The following is a 23,568-nucleotide window of genomic DNA, read 5'->3' on the forward strand; positions in this document are numbered from 1 at the left end:
CTTTACAAAGAGATCCATGGCAGTCATCTAAAAATTTCCAAGTACCAAGAAAGAGTGACTGAGAAGCTTTACAAAGAAGAGATGATCCATAGCAGTCATCTAAAAATTTCCAAGTACCAAGAAAGAGTGTGAGTGAGAAGCGTTACAAAGAAGAGATCCATAGTAGTCATCTAAATATTTCCAAGTACCAAGAAAGAGTGTGAGTGAGAAGCTTTACAAAAGAGACAGTAGGTTAGCAGAAACAGAAAGGAGAGATAAGCTGCTACTAAAGGCTGGTTGGTATGGAATGTAATGTTCCATTTTCCTTATAAGCCCTTTGGGCACATACAAATATGATACTAAGCCAAAGGTTGAGTCACCTAGAAGGGGGTTCTGATACCTGATTACTGTTTAAAGCAGGATTGGGGGAGATGGTTGGCAGAGCTCCATTGTTGTCCTGGGGAGGTGCTGACCCCCAGTTCGGATCGGCATCAGGTGGCTCCACCACATGGACGGCACCGTCACTCATCCCCAGCGCGATCTGATTGGGCTCCGATGGGTGAGCAGCAATCACCATAGGATAGGCAGCACCAGGGGGGCTGGACAAGGAAGCAGAAAGAGATGAAGCATCCATCAGATTAGATTGAACATAGTCATTTGAGCTTTTTTGTTGGGAAAGAAATTTAAGGAATTTACAGAATAAAATGTCAGCAACTATAATGATTTTGAGCTTTTACAGCATGAAACTGATGCTAAATGTTTACTGGTATAAAGTTAACTGCCATAGATTCCTCATAACTCTATACTATGAGCAAGAATAAAAGAAAAAGTAAAAACAGATGCATATAAAGATGTTCTTTAGGGTTGAGTAATAAGTTACTACATGAAACCCCTTCCAATACAATACAATTCAGCAATTGGAGACAAATATTAAACAACTGGCCCCATCATTAGTCGCTCCTTATTGTATAGGCATTGAAAGACCAATTTACAAACAGTGTTTAGACTGGATACTGTTAGGATTAGGGAGATCTTAACCTGAGATTAAGTTTATTAGGGGTTCAACCTGACCCAAAAGATCAGAGTTGGAGCCGTAGACTTGACCCATTTGTTATTTTGATCATATCCAAGTGTGACAATCTTGATCAAATGATAAATACAGGCCAATTGACAGCACCCAAATTCGACTAACCAGGCCCCACTGAATTTTCCACCAGAAAAAATAAACATGGATAAAGTGCAAGGGAGCCTGAAAACATGTAGCGATCACCTGACCTAATCATTTGTTCTGTGCTTCCAATGGCAATGGCAATCAAATATAAGAATCAGGCAAGTAAAATGTCTTCCCACTATTTATTAACTGTTTTTTTGTTTGCTTACCAGGTAAGGAGAGAAAATTTAATCAAAATAAGAATACCTAGAAACGGGTGGAGATATGTAGGCAGAGGGTGCAATCCGGCAACGGAGCCTCAGGCTATCCGCTTCAAAAACCGCAATAGCACCATCACAAAATGCAGAATATACCAGCACACCATCGCAAGAGTATATTGCACTTGAAATTGGTGCCGGGAGAGCATCTCTAGGAGACCACTGCATCAGTCGATAAGAACATTAGATGAACTAAAAGAGAAATTCAAAAGAAAGTACAATAATTTCATGAGAAGATAGATCATCATTCAGCCTCTGAAGGAAACATGTCAAATGAGTAACATGACCTGAAATATCAAGAAAACAAAGTAAACTATGCCTGATATAAGCAGTCACATGACTAATTTCCTCCAACACAGGGATACAAAACTTTGGATACACAATAAACTGAGAGTGATAGCGAAGCTTAACAAAAAAGTAGCCAACTTCACTTCCTCTTCCTGTGTTCAAACTTTGCATGATTGCTTTTTGTTCTTATTTAGGCAAGATAAATCATCAACTAACACACAAACATAAACCACAAACAAGCCTAGAAACTGAATTATGAGAATGCTTTTCAACTTGATACATCCTTTCGAATATGTATAATTGCAATTATCAGAGAGGAGGAACTAACCGAACACAAACACTCAAGTTTACTATCATAGATCGTTATTTGGCTTTGATGGACAACCAAGAGATGTGCCTGATCATTGTGAAACTGGACTTTGGTATCCCCAACTAATGGGGATGCATGGCCAGCAGGCACTTGGATAAATCGTGACTTCTTCTTCTCCCATCCATCTATGCTCCAAACACAAAGCTGCAATTTCATCTCATTAGAAGATAACCTTGACAAGATACTGGAGCTGAACAATTAGCATTTCATCAAAGATCGAAGACATCTAATTGGAACTAAAACAACATTGGAACATTATAATTCTCAATATTATGATAGTCTGGTTTTGATAATTGGGCTAGGCCCACCTTATGCTTCATTCAGAATACGCTAATCAATCAGTAATACTTTTTATCTGCACACCTGAGCATCAGCTCCAGAAGATACAAGAACATTTAGTGACTGGGAAAATGCAAGACCAGTAATCTTTTTCTGGTGACCCTTCAGCTTCGTTTTGACCTGCAAGCAGGGAAGACATAAAATAAGGACAAACAGCCTGGAGACATTTCAAAAAATATGATAAATAACTGAAACACATCGACGATTATGATTAAGAAGCCTTTGAATTAGTTTTTCCTAATAAATCCATTACCAAAAAAGTAATTACTCTGCACATAAAATAGCCCTTACCACTAAAGTCGCATATATCCATCATCCAAAAGCGATCAAATCCAATCATATAATGCCAAACCCTTTTATAGCCTTCGTATTGCAAGTATTCTAGGGACTAGGGGATACTAGAGGAAAACAAAGCGAAGTACCAGCTACAAAGAGAAAAGACTACATTGGAAGGATTTGAAAGATCAAATCAAACTGGATTTTCGACAAGCGATAGGAACACAAAATGCACTAGCAAAATGAAGAATTTCATTGCCATGAAGCACAAAAAGGGAAGAATTTCACTTGCGTGTGTGTACTGCAAGAGATTGCTAACCTCATCAACCCGGACATTATATATCTGAATAGTGGAATCTTCCATCCCAATTGCAATTATGTTATTATCTTGAGGATGGAATGCCAAAAAGGTGGCTGCAGGTGGGGGTGGCATGAAGGTCGTCATAACCTGCAAGACTTGTTGCAGTTTAGCTTACCAGGACAATGGAAAATTGATATTTAAGCATTTTTCTTGGAACAAAAGTATGGCTGAAATAAGTCAGAATAGGGATGTACCTTAAAAGTCATCATATTGAATAACGAAACCTTTCCACCAGATGCAGACATCACATAAGAGTCATTCTTTGACAAAGCAATACATGCAGTTGCTTCTTCTGGATTGTTGTCACTGGTTTCATTAGTCATAAAAATACTGTTTGATGGTTGCCACAACTGAGGTGCGACAGAAGCAGTTGACTGAACTAACAAAAGAGAGTCAGAAATTAGCTATCTGTAAAAACATAATGCCTCACCAATGTTACTTGCTAACCTTGCCAGAAGGATTTCGATCATTACGAGTCCATTTCCATAGCTTATGTATGGCATTGGAACCAAGAGCTAATACCGATAGCCCAGAGTTTGTGTATAACAACCGCATGACCTGCAAGCCAAAGTATGTGTGTGTACACAACTTGGTAGGTGAATTAGGCAATTCTTTCTTTTTTCGTTATGGCATTAAAGATTGATGAGCACATATACTAGTCAAAATTACAAAAATGAAAAAAAAAGAAAAGAAACATCAACTTCTTTTGAATTAGTATATCCTAGGACATACAACCAAGATATGCAATTTCGAATGGTACTGCCCGGTACGAGCGGTACGTACCGATCTGACGGCATACCGATATGCGGACCGCAAGCTACCGGGCGGAACGTTTAAAAGCGCCCCGTATCGGACAATACGGGGTAATATCGGGCGGTAACGATCGAAATTTCGATTGTTACCACCCGGCACAACTCGGTAATGATCGATTTCGACCGTTACCACATTGTAACAATGCTACAGTGCTCCAACGATCAAATTGACTGGTGGAGCCCTTTCTTATAGTATTTAAACCCTTCTTCTCCCCTATTTCATTTCATTACATTCTCATACTCTCTTAAACTATCATAAACTCTTTTTTTCTCACATTTGTGCTCTCCTAAACTCTACAAAAGGACACTTCATTACATTCTCATACTCTCCTAAACTCTACAAACTCTTTTTTTTCTCACATTTGTGCTCCTCTATTCAAATGATTTTTCTGTAGATATTTCAATATTTACATAAGGACAATCTGTAATGGACTGAAATACGAACCTTGCACAAGATATTCTTCAAAACCCGAAAAAGATATGTGATACTATTCTTACCTAATTTACATTGATTTTGCTAAACTTATGCTATTACTATATTTATTTCTAACTTAAAAACCCTATCCCAACTTTTTTTTTTTCAGGTATTTTCAGAGGATTTTACACCTAAATTAGGTGTACCGCTCGGTACGCCCTGACGTACCGCTCTATACCCCCTGATGTACCGCTCGATACATGGTACCGTAACATACCGAGCCAACCTCGAAATACCAGTACGGTACGATATTGCATACCTTGCATACAACAATATGGGCATATGTACAGGATACAGAGACATTATGTTTATGTATATGCATAAATATTTCCTCAGCTGTATGTCATACCCTAAAAAAGGCCCTTCCAATAATTAAATTAGTATTATTTATAGCCATGTGATAATTTAATACAAAAACTGGAACACTTGGACTACCTTACTAGCAACTACAAACAGTGAAAGGTGTTAAACATATGGCTAACAAACAAAAAGTTAAGCTGACACAATGGAGAATTCTTTACACCAAGTTTTATCCTTGATATCATGCAATAACAAAGCTTATATCAAGTTTCCCTCCTTTTTTATCGTAAACACTGAAGACATAATTCATGGAATTTATCTATTTACATTGCAAGACTACTGTGAAAACATTTTATATTCCTTACAAGTTTGAAGTGATTGAGGACTGTGTTCTCAACCTAATCTCCATCCTCTAGTTCTTAATTATTACAAGAATCATACATAATAACAACTATCACAAAGGATAAAAAAAAATTATATATCATTGGAAGCACCTAAAGAAAATGCCTCGTGTGGCCAAATAAGGAATTGTTGAGTTAAATTCTTTGCTAGAACACGAAATAGGAATTGTTGAGTTAAATTCTTTGCTAGAACGCGAAATACCTTGCTCTTTGTTGAGGCAGAATCAGGCAAATGCAAGGCTTTGATATGAGCAGAGTCAACAACGTCGGCTAACTTCCAGCTCTTAATCTTCTCAGTGTCTTCTGAAATCCTTGGCTTAACATCTGCAGCCCTATTACTATCCATAACAGCCTGAAATATTTGCCTAATATGTCAAGCTTCTATGTTTAAATAAATGCTACCTGTAAAAAGTTAGCTCACCAAGCTCGTCATCGACACTGCAGGTAAGACTCGATCTGGACGCTCAGGAGTGGCCGCAACAGGGCTAGAAACATTAGAAACTGCTCCTAGCGAACTGACAACTGGGGCCTGCATGAAGAATGCAGAGAATGTTAAATAGATTCATTGTCATTGATTTCAGAACTTATCTTGGGTTTGTATGATGTAGTAACATTTTTTATTACATGAAAATGTATAAAAAGATTCCATGCTTTTAATTTGTCAAACAATTATCTTATATTCAATCTGGATACAAATCACATGTTAAACACCATAATTATCTCTCTACAAACATATTGATGATTTTTATTCAAAACCATGTGAAGAGAGTGGCACATAAGTGACTCTTCAAACATATTGATGCTATTCTTTTTTAATGGATTTGTGGAGTGGGTATCGCGTACACAACAGGCACCTAGTGTATATCTATGTATCATGTAGATAACACACCAGAGATATAGAGGAGGGCCAGGACAAACAGGCCCACTTCATGTTTAAAAGGAGCTTGTTGTCTTTCTTTTCCCCCTTTGTTGGGTTTCTACACCACAGAGGCTATAGAGAAGGCTAGGGCGAAGAGGCCCGCTTCATGTTTAAAAGGAGCTTGTTGTTTTTCTTTTCATGACAAGGGTTCACCAAACCCTAGTAACCCTTCAAGCAAGATTTGAACACCATGTCCTGTTCTCTTCAGATTGGAACCATCCAAGCCACAATTTCATGCAGCAATACTACCTTATGTAAGTAGTTAGACAAAATAATACCTTTACATTTGCATTAGTTAGTTGAAAAGGGCCACGTGAACCCTCAAATGCCCTGCTCTCAAGCATTCTTACAAGCCGCTGTCCATCAGCATTTGCCAAGATTTTGATTCCATTGTCGCTTGTCGTAACTGCAAGTAATGAGCCCTCACGATTAAATCTCAGTCGAGGACTTGCCTGCCACGAAGAAATTAGTATAGTAAGCCAAAAATTACAATTTGCAACAAATTCAAGGCAAGTGTAATAGAGAATAGGATACTCACAGGAAGTCCACCATCTGCATCAGAAGTAGTCAGTATATTAGTATTATCCATATCCCAAAACTTAATCATGAATTCATCTCCGGCAGCCAGCAAGCGGTTCCTAGTGGTGTCAAACTGGACAACTCCTAATGAATGTTTTCTAAAGCCAGAATATGTCCTTTTAATTGCTCCTTCAGTCTCATTCCACTCAACTAAATGTGAATCACCATCTTTACTTGTTCCACAGGAAAAAAGCCTACAAACACATCAGAAGATGAAACATGGGAATTGTTAACAATGAGCTAAGGTGGAGAATAAAGTTCAACACTTATCTCAGAGAAAGTAAAATCAGAATTATGGCATCCATACCAGAATATTAATTACCGCTGGACAGATGCAAAAAGGTGTAACAAACTAACAATGACTAACATGCACTAGTTGGGTCTTATTATTGCATACGGTATCCCACTATCTGATGGGCCAGTAAACATATGGCTGAGATACACTGTTTACCTTGTTCCATCTGCACTATATGCCATTGTCGTGCACCAACGTCCAGGAGCATCATAGTCAACTCTAGATCCCAAGCAGTCATAAAGCCATGCTTTGATTTTCCCATCAATCGCAGTTGAGAAGATGAACTTCACAGATTGAAACAACAAAAAAGAAAGTCAGGAGATGCTTATAGATAAATAAACCTTTGAAGAATTTTCAACTTAACAGAAGCATTAACAACAGCGGTGAATACAAACCTGGATAGACTCTTTGTAGTGAGGACAAACAGAATATACAGGGGTTTCATGGCCCTCAAACGTATACTGCCTCTGTCGTGTTGCAACATCCCATACCTGTCCGTCATGCAATAAATGTTGTAAGAACATATGTTTCTTCTTCGACAATCTTGTGATAAGTCGAATCCTATCCCTTACGACTCACTTTAATTGTCTTGTCATCACCACAAGTAATGATTGACAGACTCTTGTAGGGATGGGAAAAGGCAATGTCATTAACCCCTCCTACATGAGCATCAATCTGCAACAATGACCAGTCAGAAACCATGTTATGGCTGTAAAGAAGTTACAATTTATAACTCACCTCCGACTGTTGCCGCAACTCTCCATTTAAACTAAAAGTGTATGTCTGAACAAGATGCTTTGAAAATGCAACACCTAAAGGCATCACCAAGTTAACAAGAGATTTTTTTTAGTTAGGACAATAAAATTAAGTGGGAAACTCATATGCGGCTACACCAGATCATATTTAATAGGAATATGATACGAAAGAGTGTTTTTTTTTTTGCTTTCATCTACCAAGAATAGAACCATCAGGACTCCATAAGCAGCGATTGACGGATATGATAGCATCTTTCATAAGTGCCGCCTGAAAGTTGATTTAATGAAGTTATTTAAGTGTTAAATTATTCCATGAGAACCACGCAAGAAATTCCATGTTGTTATAGTCCGACTCAAAGCAACTAGGTCTAATTTTCAGTTTAGAGAAATACCTGCAAAGACAAAGAACAAGTTCCAATATCCCACACCTTGAACGTCTTGTGTGCGACCCTTTCTCGAGATCCAACTTCCCATATGCCAGTATCACCAACATTTGTCCCGACTGGAAGGCAAAACAAAGAGCATATAGGCAAATGAATTTAAACACAAATTATAAACAAAATACAAAGGTTCCACTCATGAATATTTCAAGCAGCTACCTAGAAGAATGGTATGATGCATCGGGTGAAAATCCAAGCTCATTACATTAGAACCTTGATTAAGAGTCCGTACCACAGTCTTGGGTATGTCATCTTGCGAATAAACATTGCGTGAATAAGTTGCACCAGAGAATGACACCTAGAAAAATAATTTCATTCACTTTTGACAAATAGTACATTCTGCTTTGTTAGTTCAATAATCTTTGAGATTGTCTCCTTTGTACCTCATCTGCTTGGCCTATACGGATTCTCTTCATCAGGTGTTCAGATTCTGCAGTGTGATAATCAATACCAGGAGAACTTGTAGGAAGCCGTGGGTGATTTAGAAAAGCAACTGCAGAAGTATAACCATGAGTTAATAAGAAGAGAAGTCATGAACATTATCCAAGCTCATAGGAGACTAAATTAAAAGAGATATACCTGCATTTGGAGGCTGCACCAGACCTGGGGGGCCATGTGCCACAGCAGCATGTGGTAGTGACGGGCTTGCATTGGTCATCCACCCTGCAATGGCACTTGGAGGTGGAGAAACAATTGGCTGGAAAGGCTGAACCAAAGCATACAACAATAATAGTCAACAATCAGCCAAAAGAAGAGAGCAGTCAATGAAAAGTGAATCTAGTCCACTTACACCATGAGAGCCCATTGGAGGGAATGCCCCAGTCTTAGGGATATGCCCAACGAGCGGACCATTAGTTGGTGGAGGTGCTCGTGCTCCATTAGCAGAAGCAGCACAAGAGTGATCAATAAAGAGTGTTTTAATGTCAGGGTTGGAGCGTGGGTTCTTGCAAAGCTGATGCTGCCAATTAAGACTAAACAAAGACCATAAATCAGTAAGATATTTGACTCTTGAATGCTGAGCACAGACTACATACAAAATATAGTAAACACAAAGTACTGCATAAAACAATTGTTCGCTTTCAAAAGAAAAAAAAAAAGATTAAAGCCTTCTACTTAACAATGTGGCGGCTGTCATCAAGTGTGTTTTCATGTACATTGTTAATGGCCTTCAAAATTATAGCAACTCAAGAACTAAAGTCATGTATCCCAATAATAGAAGAGTACTACAAATTCGAGTCACTTCTCTTGGCCAACTGATAGAAAACTAGCCACACAAGCTACATATGTAAACCAACTATGAAACGGTAAGTTAGTTCACCCAGCTACTAGGTATTATTGGAATTATTCTCATCCACTAAAAAAAATAGAGCAATCATTTAATTCAGAAAAAAGGGACTCTGTACCTTTGGTTGATTAGTGTTCGTAAACGAGAAGCTTTAAATGGTGGAAATGTTAACTTATCACGAAACAAAGGATTAGCTTCAATAAGTTTCTTAAGCTCCATAAGCATTATACTCCGTGCCGATTTTGTATCCCCGTACTTGGAAAGCTGCTCATTCTGCCTGTATTAATTTGAAAGTGAAGAAAGATAATTCACTACTCCAGCCGATAGGAGGCATAACCAGTAGCTCTTTAGATTTAAAACTAATTACCTAAAATTCTCCAGAGTGAGCAAAACAGTGATCTCCTTGAAGAGCTCCTCATTGAAAGAAGCAAAAACTTTTAGATCCTTTACAAGTATCTCAACTGCTTTCGCCCTATCATGTCTGAAAATACATGAAACACCATTCAAAAAGGGACCAGTTAAATTGGAAAATCCACGTCCAAGACAAAAGAATGAAATAATTCTACCTGTCAAGTGCTTCGAGGTACTTCTGTTTTCTAATCTCAAAGAAGATTTTCATGGAGTAGCGATTGTCTTCCACTTTGGTGAAACCACCAAGATATCTCTCAACTTCATCCCATTCCCCCGCCTGAATCAGATCCTCAAAATGTTTCATGTTGAAGTAAAAACCCGACTCCTGTTCCAACCTACAATTCAACCAGTTGCTTAATTAAAAGGCAAAGGAAGTTTAAGAGCTTTAAATGATGTAGCCTACAAGAAGAAGCCTTACTTATGAACAGCATCCTTGAATTTCTCCTCATCTAGGAATTGCAGTATCAGGAAAACCAGTTCCCTGCTTAATGAAGACATTGACCCAGGAATCGTCGAGCACTCCAGCGCAAAGATTTCGAATCGAAAAAGGGGAGAGAAAGCAGAACCAACTAAGGATCTTCCAAACAACAGACTCACAAAACTTGAGGCGTCCAAAGATCCTTCCCCTAAGCTTCTACCTCCTCTGTTCCCATCTCCTTTGCTATAGAAAGTGATCGAAGACTCTGCCGCATGTTCTCCGAAGTACAAACAGAGGCCAAACACTTTTAAATATCAGTCAAAATACTCTGAAGAGGATAAAAACCACAGCTTTCCACCTTAAAAACGAACTCAGAATCGGAAAACCCTTCTACAAAACAAACACCAACCACAGAGCCTCCGCCACGTGCTTCGTAAGTCCAGGAGCACAAAAATCACGACCTTCCCGCAAAAGAACCCTAAAGGCCTGCTGAAGCATGAACCGGAAAGCCCCAACTTAGAAAACAAGCACTAACAACAGCGACTGCGCCACGTGGTTCCCTAGTCTCGGAGTACAAAAACCGCGACCTTCTCGCCGAAACGACCATAAATAAGCACCGTCTCCCAAAACACAAGCCAAGAATCCGCCGGGAAAAGGCACCAGATCGCCGTCAAAAAGGAGGAAAAGCTCGCGTCAGCGATCCGGAGCCGATCTGAACCAAGAAAGACGCTCCCTTCACGAAACCAAACGAAAGAACCCTCGATCGGGAGCTCGATTCCTCCAGAACAGAGGAAGAAGCACCGATCGGACCCGAGAGGATCGACGCCTCCGCATAAACTTCTAGGGTTTTGAAGGGTGCGCTTTCTCTTCCCCACTCCCGCTTCTTTCTCTCTCGACTCTTCTCCTCTCCTTACCACCCGCGGCCTTCGCTTCTCTCTCCCTCCTCTCACGCCTTTTATAGCCCTACTCGAACTCCGCTTGAAATTACCTCTCTACCACCCCCAAAGCCACGTCGGCTCGTCGGCAATAGTACGGCCGAGTCAGGGGCTTTTGCGGGATTTCAACTCCGGGTCGCTCTCGCTTGACCGCAGGGGTAAAACCGTCAGCCTGAACTTAAGGACGAAGCATCTTCCCTTTACGGCCCCACATTTTTAAGGATATTTCGGTCAATTCACGCTTCCAGAAGAGAGAGGACCCACCACGTCAACCATCCTCGTACCCGATTAAATCGCCCCGCTTTTGGATTTCTTTTCGACCTTCGCGGGTTTTGGCAGAACGATAAGAACACTTGTGTTTTCCATAAATGTACCCCATCTCGCTGGTATTGGACCCGTAACAGAGACACAAAGAGGGTGAGTTTAGCAGAGATGTTATGCCCGTTAGCACCGACGTCATCAGGTAATCGGCTTATCACCATCTCGTCGTGTGTTGCGCGAAACACTTACGGATAAGCAGGACGACTTATCACTCCCCGATGATGACTCCGGCCGTCTCTAATCTTCTAAGTAAGCTAGATACGTGCATATGCCGGTTCAGGCAACACCTAGTTCAACCACTGAGATCCGTACACGTTTTCACCGATGGCCTCACGCTTTAATGCCACATGACGCATGCACCAATCAACAGCTGCCCCGTGCTGTCCTGGAGACAGCAGAACCTGAGTCCACTGCAAATGGAGATCTAATCGAATCTGCTGTGTGGGAGTTTACAGCATTAAAGTATGAGTGCTTCATTAAGTAGGGTCACGTCATTGGACTACAGTTCCTCATTAAGCCTGGAGGAAGTAAGTACGTACGTTTCGGAACGGGGAATTCCAAGGGCAGGACACGATGGTCATTTAGCTAGGGGAAGGGGGCATTGTGGGAATAAAGTACTCATGAGGGGACCGACGGAATGACGAATCTGCCCCTGGAATCGAAGTCTTCTTGACACCGCGACTCGCGCGAGACGAGATTTGGCTCCATCTCGCGTGGCTTTCAGTGATGGATGCGTCGCGCTGTTGACCGCGAGACCGGTAGCTGGGAGGAGATGTGGACGGCAGCGATCTCACGATGCCCGCGGGGCCCTCCTCCTGCGGTGGAATTTCTATTCCTACTTTTGGTCTGCTGCGATGTGCCCCCATGATGTGTTGACTACAGGAAACATACTGTGGTACATCAACATGATTACAGAGAACTCAGTTGATGGTGCCTAAAGCTCTTTTATCAGGTAATAATCTTCCTCTGTACATACACATTGATCAGCACACGAAGATGGCATGGGATCTGTTTTATGAGATGGGTACCTCACGTCTGTGTGTTGTTTTCTGGGTCATGTCACTTTCAGTTGGAAGGTGGCCAAAGCCTGAGAGCATGGCCCCTTACGATGCACAGAGGAAGGAAATGTGTGGATGAGCAGGGCAGGGTTGTACCGGCGCCGAGCAGGAACAAGTCTGCCCATGGCACATTTGACGTCCCTGAGATGACAGCCGATCACACATCAGAACAAGGGAGCAGTGCATGGACCTGCATGCCTTGCTGCTTGTTTCCACTCATGGTTACATGAGCTGCATGCATGGCCTACAATAACAGTGTAAGAGAAAAGTGAAGGTGACGGATAAAGAGGAGGAGAAAGAGGGTGGTTGGAGTGAAGAGTACGTAACCTGTGATCACCTCTATTCCTTGAGATTGGCGTTCGAGATGCATCCAAGGATTAATTCTGAGAACGTACGTCTTCTCCTGTCGCAACGGGAACCGAGGATCGATGGGGGAGGGAAGAGCTAGGGAGGAGGACGGCCATGGTGCATGCATGCTCGATACAGCAGGGCGATGAACGGCGAGAGCTCCATCTGCAGCTCGTCGGTGCATGATATCTCGTCTCTGAGCATGGAGTCGGGCCTTTGAGGTCCTGATCATGGCTGCTTCCAAACGAGACCACCTTTTCTCGTTGTGGTCTCAGAGGGGGCCGTCCTCTTGCTCTTGGTGTTTATCGGAATGGGAACACTCAGGGATGGAGAAGACGTGGTCTCTCGTGATCGGATGGTGGTAAGCTTCGATGGGGACGGTGTGTTGTGTCCCCACAGGGAACGGCTTCTGTGCTCCATGGTTGGACCTCGTCGTGAGAGGACCGGAAGAGAACAAAAGGAAAAGGTGTGTCGATCATAATATTCTTGAAAATACTTGTAATGTTTCGAAAAACATCAAAGAATTATTTATGTGACTCTGTAAATTCGTGAGGAATTATTCACTTTTGGTGATGATGGATATATCCATACGATTTTATCCTTTCGAAACATGTAAATTCTAAAAGGAACCTACGAGGATACGAAAGATATGAATCCTTGATTTTTCATATTTTTATTTAGAATACATCTAAAGATTATACGAAGAAGAATAAGAGATTCTTTTGACAAAGCTTGAAGAGTTTTCTCCACCATTCATCCTATAAATGCACGCATGCAATTACAAGGAGAAGAACATTTATATTACCATGTCCATTTTGGTGCAAACCGAGATGTCATGTTTTCCTCAAGTTTGGTCAACAGAGGATGATGAAGACATGACAAGTTTCTAAAACAGGCTTCCGAAATGATGCTACTGTGACTCCGAACCCCCCTCTCGTTTCTCATCCTCCTTCGCCCTTTCGGCATGCAGGTTGGTGTGTTGGGCTCAAAAGGATGCAATGGCCAGCAGGCCAGCAAACTGATGCTGACAGCACTTTGTCCCATCTGATTCTCACAGTACTAACACAGAGAAGTCACTGTTTTGAGACCAAGTCCCCCAGCTCAGTACATGGCAGGAGTAGCCACAGGCTCGCTCACAGTGACAGGGATGGGATCTTCTCCTTCGCGTCACTGTCGTGATCAGTAGGTTGAGCAGGATAAGGGAAATAATGTAGTCTGCCTGCGATTTATCTGACATGTGGTCCGTCATTGGTTTAGAGAGAGAGAGAGAGAGAGAGAGAGAGAGAGAGAGTCTCCCCTTTTGTAGTGTAGAAACCATTAATAAGTTGATTGTTGGAAAATGTTTTGGATATTTGGACCATCACAGAGAATGTTGATTGTTCCGAATTGATGCCAGCCGAGTTGGTGGAGTTATAACCAAATCAGACTCGATTCCAACTCCAAAGCAGAGTGAGATTGATCAGCTAAAGGCAATTCAGACTGATGAACTGAGCCAGTCTGATCTAAAATTATCTGAAGAAATGATCAGTAAACTCATCTTCCTTCTGATTTCCAAATGTGGAGTTGGTACAATCTCCAACCACTCCATTTATTGAACACTCAACTGCTCCACCATATTGTTTCCAAGAACACAAACAGACAACTTGCCATCATCTCAGAAGGAGCCCAAAGTGGAACTCTCATCTTCCTTTTAAATTCTACCTTCCCATCTCAAGCTTATCACTAATCTTCTCTTTGCAGCTCACAACCAAAGAATGCAGGATCCCAAGTATGCATATCCTTATCCTGCTCAAGGTAATTCCAACTTCACATTTGCTCATTGTTTTCTTTTCCTGATTGATGGAATGGTTTCTATGATGATATTAATTTGAAACAATGGACATGGGTTCTTGCTTCAGCAAAAAGATGTCTTCACAACATTAATTATGAAAGGTATATATTTGGTTCAGCACAAATCAACACAATTTTGTGGAAATTATGTGCTTGTTGATGTAGGATACTACCATGGGCCTCCTGTGATGGCACCACCTCAATATGCTGCTGCACCACCCAGGAGCAGTGGCTTCTTGGAAGGATGGTTAGTGATCAAGTGCTCATGTCTTCTTCTTTTCTGCACCCAAAGATTTATTCTCTACTCTGTAACTCAAAAAAAGCTTCTCAAGTCACCCATTAATTTGTTGTGATTTAGTGTTAACAGCCATTCTGTTTCTGTGTTTATTTTTCTGTGTGATTCAACTATTCAACATTGAAGGAGTATCATCTTTAACTGATGATCAAAGATGAAATGTCATAGTGTTATTAGTCAGTAACCTATTTGGTCAGTTGTTATTGTTGAGGTTTTAGGTAGAAGAGTAACTTTGATTTGTCAAACATATATTTTGGAGAGTTCACTTGAGATGAAGTTGCTGATGTTGTTTTCTCAAACAAATTTTTTTATTTAACTATAAGGAATTGATCTAATGTTGTTGTTGCTGAAAATTCTTACTTTGTTGCATTGATATAATTGTTAGCTAAGCACCAATTCCTGTTATTTTTCACATGCTCATAATAGCAGTTATGTTGCTCTTATGATTGCATAATATTAACAGATGACTTCAGAATAATTTTTGCTGGTTATTTTTCAAGATATAACTACAAAATATATTTATTTTCATCACTAATTTTGCCTTTGGCAACAAAATATATATCACTTCCAATATTGATTGTAACAACAACAGCATCTATTGCTAAAACTCTTGAGCAAGAATTTTTATTTTAAAGTAAAAATGACCTTTTTATCTTAAGATTAATTTTATATAATTTGGAGGTATTTTAATCACCAACATCTTATACTTGTTTGACAGGAATGTAAATGCTGATTCACTTATAGAGTATGCTTTTAGAGCAAAAAGTCAAACTTTTCTTATTTTAAAATTAGGTTAAGAGTGGAAATATATGCCCACAGGTTTTGCTAAGGATAATTTTTTCCCTATCTGGCTTCTTAAACAAGGCAAATCAAATTAGAAGATAATAATTTTGATCGATAGATCTGCATGAAAAAAATGAGATCACAAAATAAACTGGCTACAGTAATTTCTTTTGTGAAATGTACATCACTTCCTATGGTTTTTGTGATGATTTCTCCACTCACTTGATTGTTTTATTTTGTAGCCTTGCTGCTCTTTGCTGCTGCTTTCTTATTGATGAGTGTTGCTGTGATCCATCTATCCTATTTATCTGCTGATATCACTGCTCAATCTTGAAGTATTTGCTGCCTTTAAACCCACTTGAAGTTTCTGCTGTGAAGCTGTAATCAAGCTTGAAAGTGTTTCAGCATCTTTATTTAGAGAAACTTCCATAAAATTATGTTCTATTGTGGTTAGTAGTGATAGTCCCAACAACATTAATAAGTAGTTTCATGGAAGAATCTGATTACTATAGTTGACACTTTTGCTATTCATATCTTATCTTTTAGAACCATTAGGATCTTCAAAACTGAAATTAACATTAACCAACATTTTTTTGGATGGATAATTTTAGCATCATTTATCACAAACTAGCTCGATAAATTAACCCTCGCATTAACTCGATAGATCAACGAATGCCTGCCTAGCTATAGTAGACTCATCTAGTCCTTATAAACCGAGATTATGCGATGAGAGTATTTGTTCTTTGGTAAGGTACTCCCAAAATGATAAATCTTAAAATATATTAAATGCATATGATCACCACACCTTAAGATCTTAATTAATGCTTTAAATTATTATTATTATTCTAAAAATTTTCATGATTTTGACATGGTCGAACAGTTTCTTGAAATCAAATTAATCAAGTAATAGTCGAAGGGTTCTCATTTCTTTGTAGTTGACTACTGACTCCTTGGAGAGGCTACATGAAGTGGTCATTTACTGTCTTCAAAAGATCTGATTATGTGAACATGCAGTGACAAATACCAGTACAAGACCTCCCAAGTGCACAACATTACCATTTAGGAATAGAGAATCTCTGATACAGAGTAAAATTCAAATTGATTGATGGCTACAGACAATTTTAATTGTCCATCATCAGTTGACTAAGTTAATGCTTCAAGCTTGATGTGTGAAAATGATTGCGCTCATCCAGGTTGCGCTAATGAGTCTTCACAATCACGCAACAAGCAGAAAGCAGATGGCACGATATGGTCGCTGTCGCTGCAATATGATCCCTTGTGAAATTTTGTCAGCAGAAAGCATAATTTTTTACTCACATTTGATGGAACGGTATATGTGTCGCACGAACAGCAAAGAAGCACGAAAACCGACAGTCCCGAGCATAAGGAAGAATCCATAACAAATGCAAGTCATGTAACCAAAAAAGAATGATGTTTGCATGAAGCCCGACATGTCTGATCTCGCGTGATAGTAGTATATGCAGTAGAAGAAGATGAATACGCCGGTGGAGCCTCCACAAAGAACAGACCTGCAGAAGATAATGTGATGTTTTAAGACTGAAGAATCAACATCAGATGGTCTTTACATTATGCATGTAAAGGAAGATAAGGGATAAATGACTGTAGAACTTTTTTCATTAGCAAATAACAAATAAAATTATACAGAGCGGCAACCTTTATTTTGAGATGTTGTATAAAAACTGATCCAGCTATTTGCACTCAGCAGTCAGATAATACAAGATTTCAGCAGCATATAGGACACCTTTCTATTACGGTTTTGGTCAGAAACAGCAAGGTTTATTTTCATATATACACCCTCGAGCCCCCCAGATTACATGACATAGATTAGTAAGACCGAGAGATCTAAAAGCTTTTAGTTCTCTGTCATGCATAGTTGTGACCTCCACTTATGATTACTGTTATTCAGAAAATATGATGAATAAGTATTACATTTATGTTCAAACAATTGTAATCACATCTTCATGATTGGAGAAAATGTTGACATGTTGGAAGTTACCTGAAAAAAGTTGATTTTGTATGGCACTATAACCTTAACAATTACAAGTCTTTCGCAGCACAAGTTTTCTTCCATCTAATGCATTTTTCCTAAGATTCCAATAGAAATTGATCAATGTACAATTGTTGGATTGCCACAGTGTCCTCCACTCAAGTAACTAATATCCTCATCAGAAATTTGATCTGTCTATTAGGTTTTAATATTGCATTAGATATACAGCTTCAGATAAGGTTAAATCATGTAAGCTGCTCCTAATATGCAAATGTTTATAACTCTTTGGTGCATATCTATGAAATCCTCTCATCATGTCCATTGCCAGCTTTGACAACCAATCAATCATCGAAAATCAGTATAATATTGGCATCTAATTAGTCATTCACTTAGGATGAGGAAACAAAGCATTCAATCAGGTAAAACTCTGACCATCAAACATATGATCAGCTGCAGCGCACTTTTAATTCTTTTTCCATTTAATCTAGCAAATTTAAAAGATAGCAGAACGGCATTGTCTTCCGAATTAGTGGACTTGGTTTTCGTAGAGGTGGATAGAAATCTAATTTTAATTTAAGGCAGGTGTTCATTCATTTCCATAGGGTTTTTCTGTTTAGAAGACAATATCAATAATAATAAGAGGGGTCATTGTTCAACAAAAAGGAATCTCCGTGTGGTTGCAATATTGAAAAGTTAGTTCTTCACCAGAGACTTCTGTTAGGTTGACACGATTAAATTCTTAAGGGATATGAATTAAAGATGAACCCACAAGGCATGGAGGAGAAAACAAAGGAAAGGAATAAGGTATATCTAGTTATCTACTACCCACATGATAGACGAAAACTTGAAGCCCATGGAAACTCTTGTAAACCGTGTCAATTAAAATGAATGAAATAACATTAGAAGTTCTTGAAAGATGAACTGAAATAAAACCTTAATGTATGCCATGATTCAAAAAACTCTCGACTCAAGACAACTAAATGACAAAAGAGGTACAACATTTACAAATATGTTCAAGCACGATAGTTTCAAGATGGCAAAACAGACTGCAGTGTCTATGCTAGACCAACTGAATGGTAGAATTATCTAGTAGAATGGAGAAGGCCAGATACTTACCTCCACCACCACCCGTGATCCTCTGCTGCAAGTTGGAAATATGTCAATGCAACAGTGATGAACGCTGTGACAATTATAAGAATGATGAAAACAATAAATAGGATACTATATATTGTATATATTTTGTGACCCCACACGCTAGCAAATATATAGTAGAGTTCTACATAGATGGCACTAAAAGGAAGGAATCCTGCCATTGCCATCTGAGGTATGGTGCCTCGATACCATGCCAATTCAGGAATTTCTCTTGGGTACTTGTTGGTACGGCATGGAGCTTGGAATTCAGTTTTGCTGTTTTTACCAGTAACCCCACCCAATATGAGCAAAGGGGAAGTAACCAATGCCCATATAAGTAGAATCACAAGGATGGTTCCAAATGGCAGAGCTGCAGTTGCGCTATATGTAATAGCAACAGTGTTCAGGAAGAAGAATGTCAAGAACAAGGGACCACAAAATAAGCAGCCAGTCAACAACAAATTCCTCACCTGCAGTCAAATAGAGGCAAAGATAATTAACCCATGCAGACTACAAGTGGTATGACTAGAAATTAATGCTGAAGCAACTTCTTACCCAATTAGTCCCTTCGAGCTGCATATAGAAGGAGCTCGCAGTGTAACCAGCGATACCAGAAGTCAGAGCATAGATGACAACAAGAGCTGTGTAAAGGGCTCCCCGATTGTATGGGTAGAACACACCAACAAGTGCAAGAAGGAAGATGAACATTGTACTAGTCATGAGACAAAAGTATCAGATGATATTAACAGAAATCAGCATTAGAAGTGGTTAGTGAGAGCTCTTACAGCACTAGGAGCTGAGTTCCAGAACCAATAATAGCTGAAAACAAAGACTTGTTCTTTGGAAATCGGAAGACGTCTCCATGGATATATTTCCATCCAGAATCCTCTTGATCTTCAAGAGACTCCTCAATGAGAGAATATCTTCATGATGATAGTATTTTAGTGGCAGATGAAATAGTGAACACAAGGAAATATGCTTCAAAATGAAAACCATGGAGTCTATATATCTTACTTTACAAAATCGTTTTTGAGCACACGCATGAGAATCGTAGCAAGAAACCCAGTCAGAAGAAGGACAGTCACACATGAATTAACAATTGAGAACCAATGAATCTCTAAATGTTGAGGCATAGAGGATGTCCTTGAGTACTTTGCCATCCTTTCTTCAAAAGATATGTCAGTATTTTTCCATGTCACAGAATATAAAAACTCGACATCCAATTTCCTATCCTCCGAGATATCCACATTAATATTGGGGTCTGTTTGTACATTGATCTCAATGACCCGATCATCATTGTAAAGGATATTGAAGTGGATGTGTTTAAAGAGAAAGTACTTGTCTTTGCCCGAATCAGTCTTGACCTCCTCAATCTTGCCCAGGAAACCCCATAAAGGCAGATCATCATAATACATTTCAAAGTAATAGTCCTTTGATACAGCATGTCTGAACTTTGCAACATCTTCTTTTGACAAGTTTTTTTTACAAAGAGACTTTGACCGCTGCTCCTCCAGAAAATTTAATTCGTACGGTGCATCGACCAAACGATCACCATTTAGAACTTCCCCAAGGGCTTCCGTCTTTTCGGTAACATGCTCTAAATCAACAAAGTTTTGTAAAGAGTTGTACACACTAACAAACATAAATAGTGTTGCTAACAGACTCATGCAGCTCAGAAGTCGATGGAACAGTAAGGATAAGTGAATAACCTGGTGAGCAGAATGGCAAGTCATAGTAACGATATGTCTCGCTGCAGATGCAAAAGGGAAATGACTGTCACATTCAAGAAACACTGAAATTTTAGAAGTAAATGATCAATATCCTAAACCAAGAGCATCATTAATAAATGCCAAAGACAGGGTCAAAGGCAGCAGAATTAACAGGGCCTGGTAATCTATAAGGCTATAAACAAGCGACCGAACGAAACAGATCCTCACAATCCAACAAGCAGAACTGATACCACTACAATATGAAGCACACCAAAGTATAAAATCCCTGAGATTTAATAGAGTTTGGTTTTTCACAAAAGAAACTATTGAGAAACCAAAATAACAATCGATGGTAAAGGATTGGAAACACTGCTAAAACATGAAGCACTCAAAAATTAGCTTTGCTTGATCGGACTCAGAAATCAAGAAGCATGCCAAAGCGGGAAATCTTTTAAGCTTTGACATGATCCAAGATCACAAATCCCTAATCTTGAATGAGGAATTTGACTTATTTAATGAAAAAGCAACTATCCACGCGAATCAAAATAAGCTTACAAAACAGTAAACGATCGGACCGACGAAAACACGAAGCATGCGAAATCAAAGACGATTTTTAGCTTTCACGCTTAATGGAGACTTGGGTATTTCGATCGATAAAACAAAAACCACCGACTAAGAGAAATAAAATGAAACTACAAAATCGAATCATGATCCTGCGTTCATTCTAAATCACAAAACAAGCAAACAGATGATCGCATTCTTGAAGAAAAGCAAGGGACGCAGACAAAGATCTATTCGCTTCAAATGATGCGCAAAATAAATAGCAAATTCAGCGACGAAGGAGGAATTCGAAACCGATAATGACGCAAGAATCGAAAGGAAATCACCTGGGGTTGTGGAAAGGTCCGACCTTATTGGCATATAGGGGGACATGATCACCCTCTTTGTACCTATGATTGGTTCCATCAGCTCCCACCCTCAAACCACAAGCCATTACGAGAAGAACCAACGTAGATAACTCCATCTTCAAGATCCTCGAACCTGAAATCGATCAAATAAAACTCCAAATCAGCCCTAAAATCCATACATTTCGCTGAGGCTTTCTAACCGATGCTCACCTTCGTTCCCGAGCCGAGGAAGACCGAAGGGGGCGATCGGCTCGCTGGTGGATAGGCACGTGCGAGAGTCCATTTCTAATTATACATAAATATATAATGCAACGATAAATTCTAATTAGTCTAATTAATTTGGGGGCTTACAGAACAGGAAACACGCTTCTTGGATTCGATTCAAGAATCGAATCTGTCCAATCCCGCGCGGCCATTGCCTATATAGTCGTATCCCTCTCCTCTCCCACTCTCGCTATGTCTTCTCGCCTGCCTCTCGCCTCTCCTCTGTTCCATTCTCCTTCTCCTCCTCCTAGTTGATTTCCACACCTCTCTTCATCAAGAAACCGTTTTTAGTCGTCCATGGATCCCGTCGACGTCGTTCCGAGTGGTTACAGGTTCCTTCCCACGGCGGAGGAACTCGTGGTCGACTACCTCGCCAACTGCGTTGCCGGCACACCGCTCCCTAGCCGCGCTGTCGCCTTCGCCGATGTCTACGGCACCGAGCCGTGGAATCTTCTCTGCAACGGTCGACAGGAGGGCTATTTCTTTGCGGAGCGCAAGCCCAAGAACAGCGGCGGCCCGCGCGTCGATCGAAGGGCCGGCACCGGTTCTTGGACTCTGAACAAAAAGCAAGAACCCGTCAAGTCCATCGTCGACGGGCGCGAGATGGTGGTGGGACGAAAGAGCTTCCTCTCCTTCAACGATGGCCGGCGGAAAAACTCCGGGTGGGTCATGTACGAGTATGAGATGTGTTCCTCCGGCTTCGAGAGACGAGTTCTCTGTCACGTTAAGAAGAGCTCGCATCATGCCATCTCCGGCGGCAATTTCATCAAAAAGGTTGAGTCGACGTTCACGGAGGCCGCGACAGAGACGGTCTCCGGCGGCAGCCTCGTTGGGCAGAAGAGAAATAGAGAGGAATCTTCTACTCTCTCAGCAAAAGCATCGACTCCCTCAAAGAAGCCAGCACATTCATTGCAGTCCGACGTCTCACCACCTCCAACCGCGGTGGTGCAACATCCCATATCGGCTCGTCCTGTGACACCCCCGGAGAGTCGTCTTTCCTCGGTCGACTCAGTTGCACCGAACGAAGCCGGAGTCCCATCCGCCGCTCTATCGTCAACGGATGTCGGCGGAGGTGGGTTCGTGATAACTGCGGAAGAACTCGAAGCATTCTTGGCTTCGCCTTCGCCGTCGGTCGATCTTGGCGGTGAACAGAACTGCATCGACGATGCTTTCTTCACCAGAGAGGTTGAAGCCTCCTTGATGTCGGATGACACCGACACAGCCTCGACTACCATCCCGAAGGCCTCGCCGTCAGGCCTTGTCGATCTTCTCTTGATGCCCGATGACACTCGAATTGATTCGACCACGGTCGTAGAGGTTTCCACGTCATCGTCGTCGATCGACTTCGTCGCGTGTGAGAAGATGTACTTCACCGACGATCCCTTCTTTTCGAGCCTGGAAGAGATCCATGCCTTCCTGGTGTCCGATGACACCTTCGCCGCATCGACGACGGAACAAATGGCGTGCGTGGACGATGCTCGCTCGACAACCCCGAAAGCGTTACAAGCCTCGTTGATTTCTGATGGCACCGGCACAGATTCGACCACGGCCGAAGCGGTTTCGTCGTCATCGTCGAACGACTTTGTTGGGTGTGAGCAGACGGAGAACGTAGATGATGTCGACGACTTCATGCGAGAGATCGATGCCCTCATGAAGTCCGATGACACACCTGTGGATTCGGCAATGATCTCGTGGCTGGAGCAGTAGCTTGGAAAGCTTGTATGGAAAATGTTGTTTGTTCATGTATATCATAATACTGGAAGGAAAAGAAAATTCATGTTCATGCAAATATTGGCGACAATAAAGTTCAATTTTCATCCCATGTATTGTTGTTTCCTTCATACGTT

The 23,568-nt window shown here is 40.7% G+C and overlaps 3 protein-coding genes and 1 long non-coding RNA gene across 5 annotated transcripts; 2 read left to right on the top strand and 2 right to left on the bottom strand.

Moving 5' to 3' along the window:
* Positions 1-129: 129 nt before the first annotated feature.
* LOC135610555 (protein TOPLESS-RELATED PROTEIN 2-like) lies at positions 130-11,046 on the bottom strand. 2 transcript variants are annotated; one of them, XM_065105210.1, is made up of 25 exons: positions 10,132-11,046; positions 9,869-10,048; positions 9,670-9,774; positions 9,421-9,579; positions 8,808-8,988; positions 8,597-8,723; positions 8,401-8,510; positions 8,177-8,315; positions 7,970-8,079; positions 7,776-7,845; positions 7,561-7,634; positions 7,402-7,497; positions 7,218-7,313; positions 6,979-7,106; positions 6,487-6,721; positions 6,227-6,400; positions 5,451-5,558; positions 5,232-5,381; positions 3,489-3,599; positions 3,236-3,415; positions 3,000-3,128; positions 2,429-2,524; positions 2,024-2,209; positions 1,397-1,569; positions 130-578 (listed from the first exon to the last, which is right to left on the bottom strand). In XM_065105210.1, exons 1-25 carry the CDS (start codon positions 10,209-10,211, stop codon positions 356-358), a joined length of 3,420 nt encoding a protein of 1,139 aa, XP_064961282.1. In that variant the 5' UTR covers positions 10,212-11,046; the 3' UTR covers positions 130-355. The 2 variants fall into 2 exon arrangements, with proteins under 2 accessions (XP_064961282.1, XP_064961281.1); XM_065105209.1 differs by having other exon boundaries at positions 9,670-9,783.
* A 3,434-nt stretch (positions 11,047-14,480) lies between these two features.
* LOC135610557 (uncharacterized) lies at positions 14,481-16,199 on the top strand. Its single transcript, XR_010486187.1, has 2 exons — positions 14,481-14,587; positions 15,944-16,199. It is a non-coding gene; the product is annotated as an uncharacterized LOC135610557 (long non-coding RNA).
* A 533-nt stretch (positions 16,200-16,732) lies between these two features.
* Positions 16,733-21,755, bottom strand: LOC108952582 (transmembrane 9 superfamily member 3). The gene is made up of 8 exons (XM_065105212.1): positions 21,668-21,755; positions 21,437-21,590; positions 20,550-20,590; positions 19,855-20,437; positions 19,626-19,763; positions 19,396-19,552; positions 18,826-19,310; positions 16,733-17,230 (listed from the first exon to the last, which is right to left on the bottom strand). Exons 1-8 carry the CDS (start codon positions 21,738-21,740, stop codon positions 17,011-17,013), a joined length of 1,851 nt encoding a protein of 616 aa, XP_064961284.1. The 5' UTR covers positions 21,741-21,755; the 3' UTR covers positions 16,733-17,010.
* Positions 21,756-22,018: 263 nt separating this feature from the next.
* Positions 22,019-23,428, top strand: LOC135608763 (protein CUP-SHAPED COTYLEDON 2-like). Its single transcript, XM_065101802.1, has one exon. It carries the CDS (start codon positions 22,019-22,021, stop codon positions 23,426-23,428), a length of 1,410 nt encoding a protein of 469 aa, XP_064957874.1.
* Positions 23,429-23,568: the final 140 nt, after the last annotated feature.

The sequence above is a fragment of the Musa acuminata genome, chromosome BXJ2-4, assembly GCF_036884655.1.
Source record: "Musa acuminata AAA Group cultivar baxijiao chromosome BXJ2-4, Cavendish_Baxijiao_AAA, whole genome shotgun sequence".
In the NCBI taxonomy this organism is placed as follows: domain Eukaryota; kingdom Viridiplantae; phylum Streptophyta; class Magnoliopsida; order Zingiberales; family Musaceae; genus Musa; species Musa acuminata.

Excerpts from the sequence above, each read along its gene's own strand:
- LOC135610555 (XM_065105209.1), bottom strand. The coding sequence starts at position 10,211 with ATGTCTTCATTAAGCAGGGAACTGGTTTTCCTGATACTGCAATTCCTA. Across the intron at positions 7,498-7,560 it reads AGTTGCGGCAACAGTCGGAG|ATTGATGCTCATGTAGGAGG; the intron begins GTGAGTTATAAA and ends TCATTGTTGCAG. Across the intron at positions 3,129-3,235 it reads TCAATATGATGACTTTTAAG|GTTATGACGACCTTCATGCC; the intron begins GTACATCCCTAT and ends CAAGTCTTGCAG.
- LOC108952582 (XM_065105212.1), bottom strand. The coding sequence starts at position 21,740 with ATGGACTCTCGCACGTGCCTATCCACCAGCGAGCCGATCGCCCCCTTC. Across the intron at positions 20,438-20,549 it reads CTTGCCATTCTGCTCACCAG|AGCATGTTACCGAAAAGACG; the intron begins GTTATTCACTTA and ends TTGTTGATTTAG. Across the intron at positions 19,553-19,625 it reads GGAACTCAGCTCCTAGTGCT|TACAATGTTCATCTTCCTTC; the intron begins GTAAGAGCTCTC and ends TCTCATGACTAG.
- LOC135608763 (XM_065101802.1), top strand. The coding sequence starts at position 22,019 with ATGGATCCCGTCGACGTCGTTCCGAGTGGTTACAGGTTCCTTCCCACG.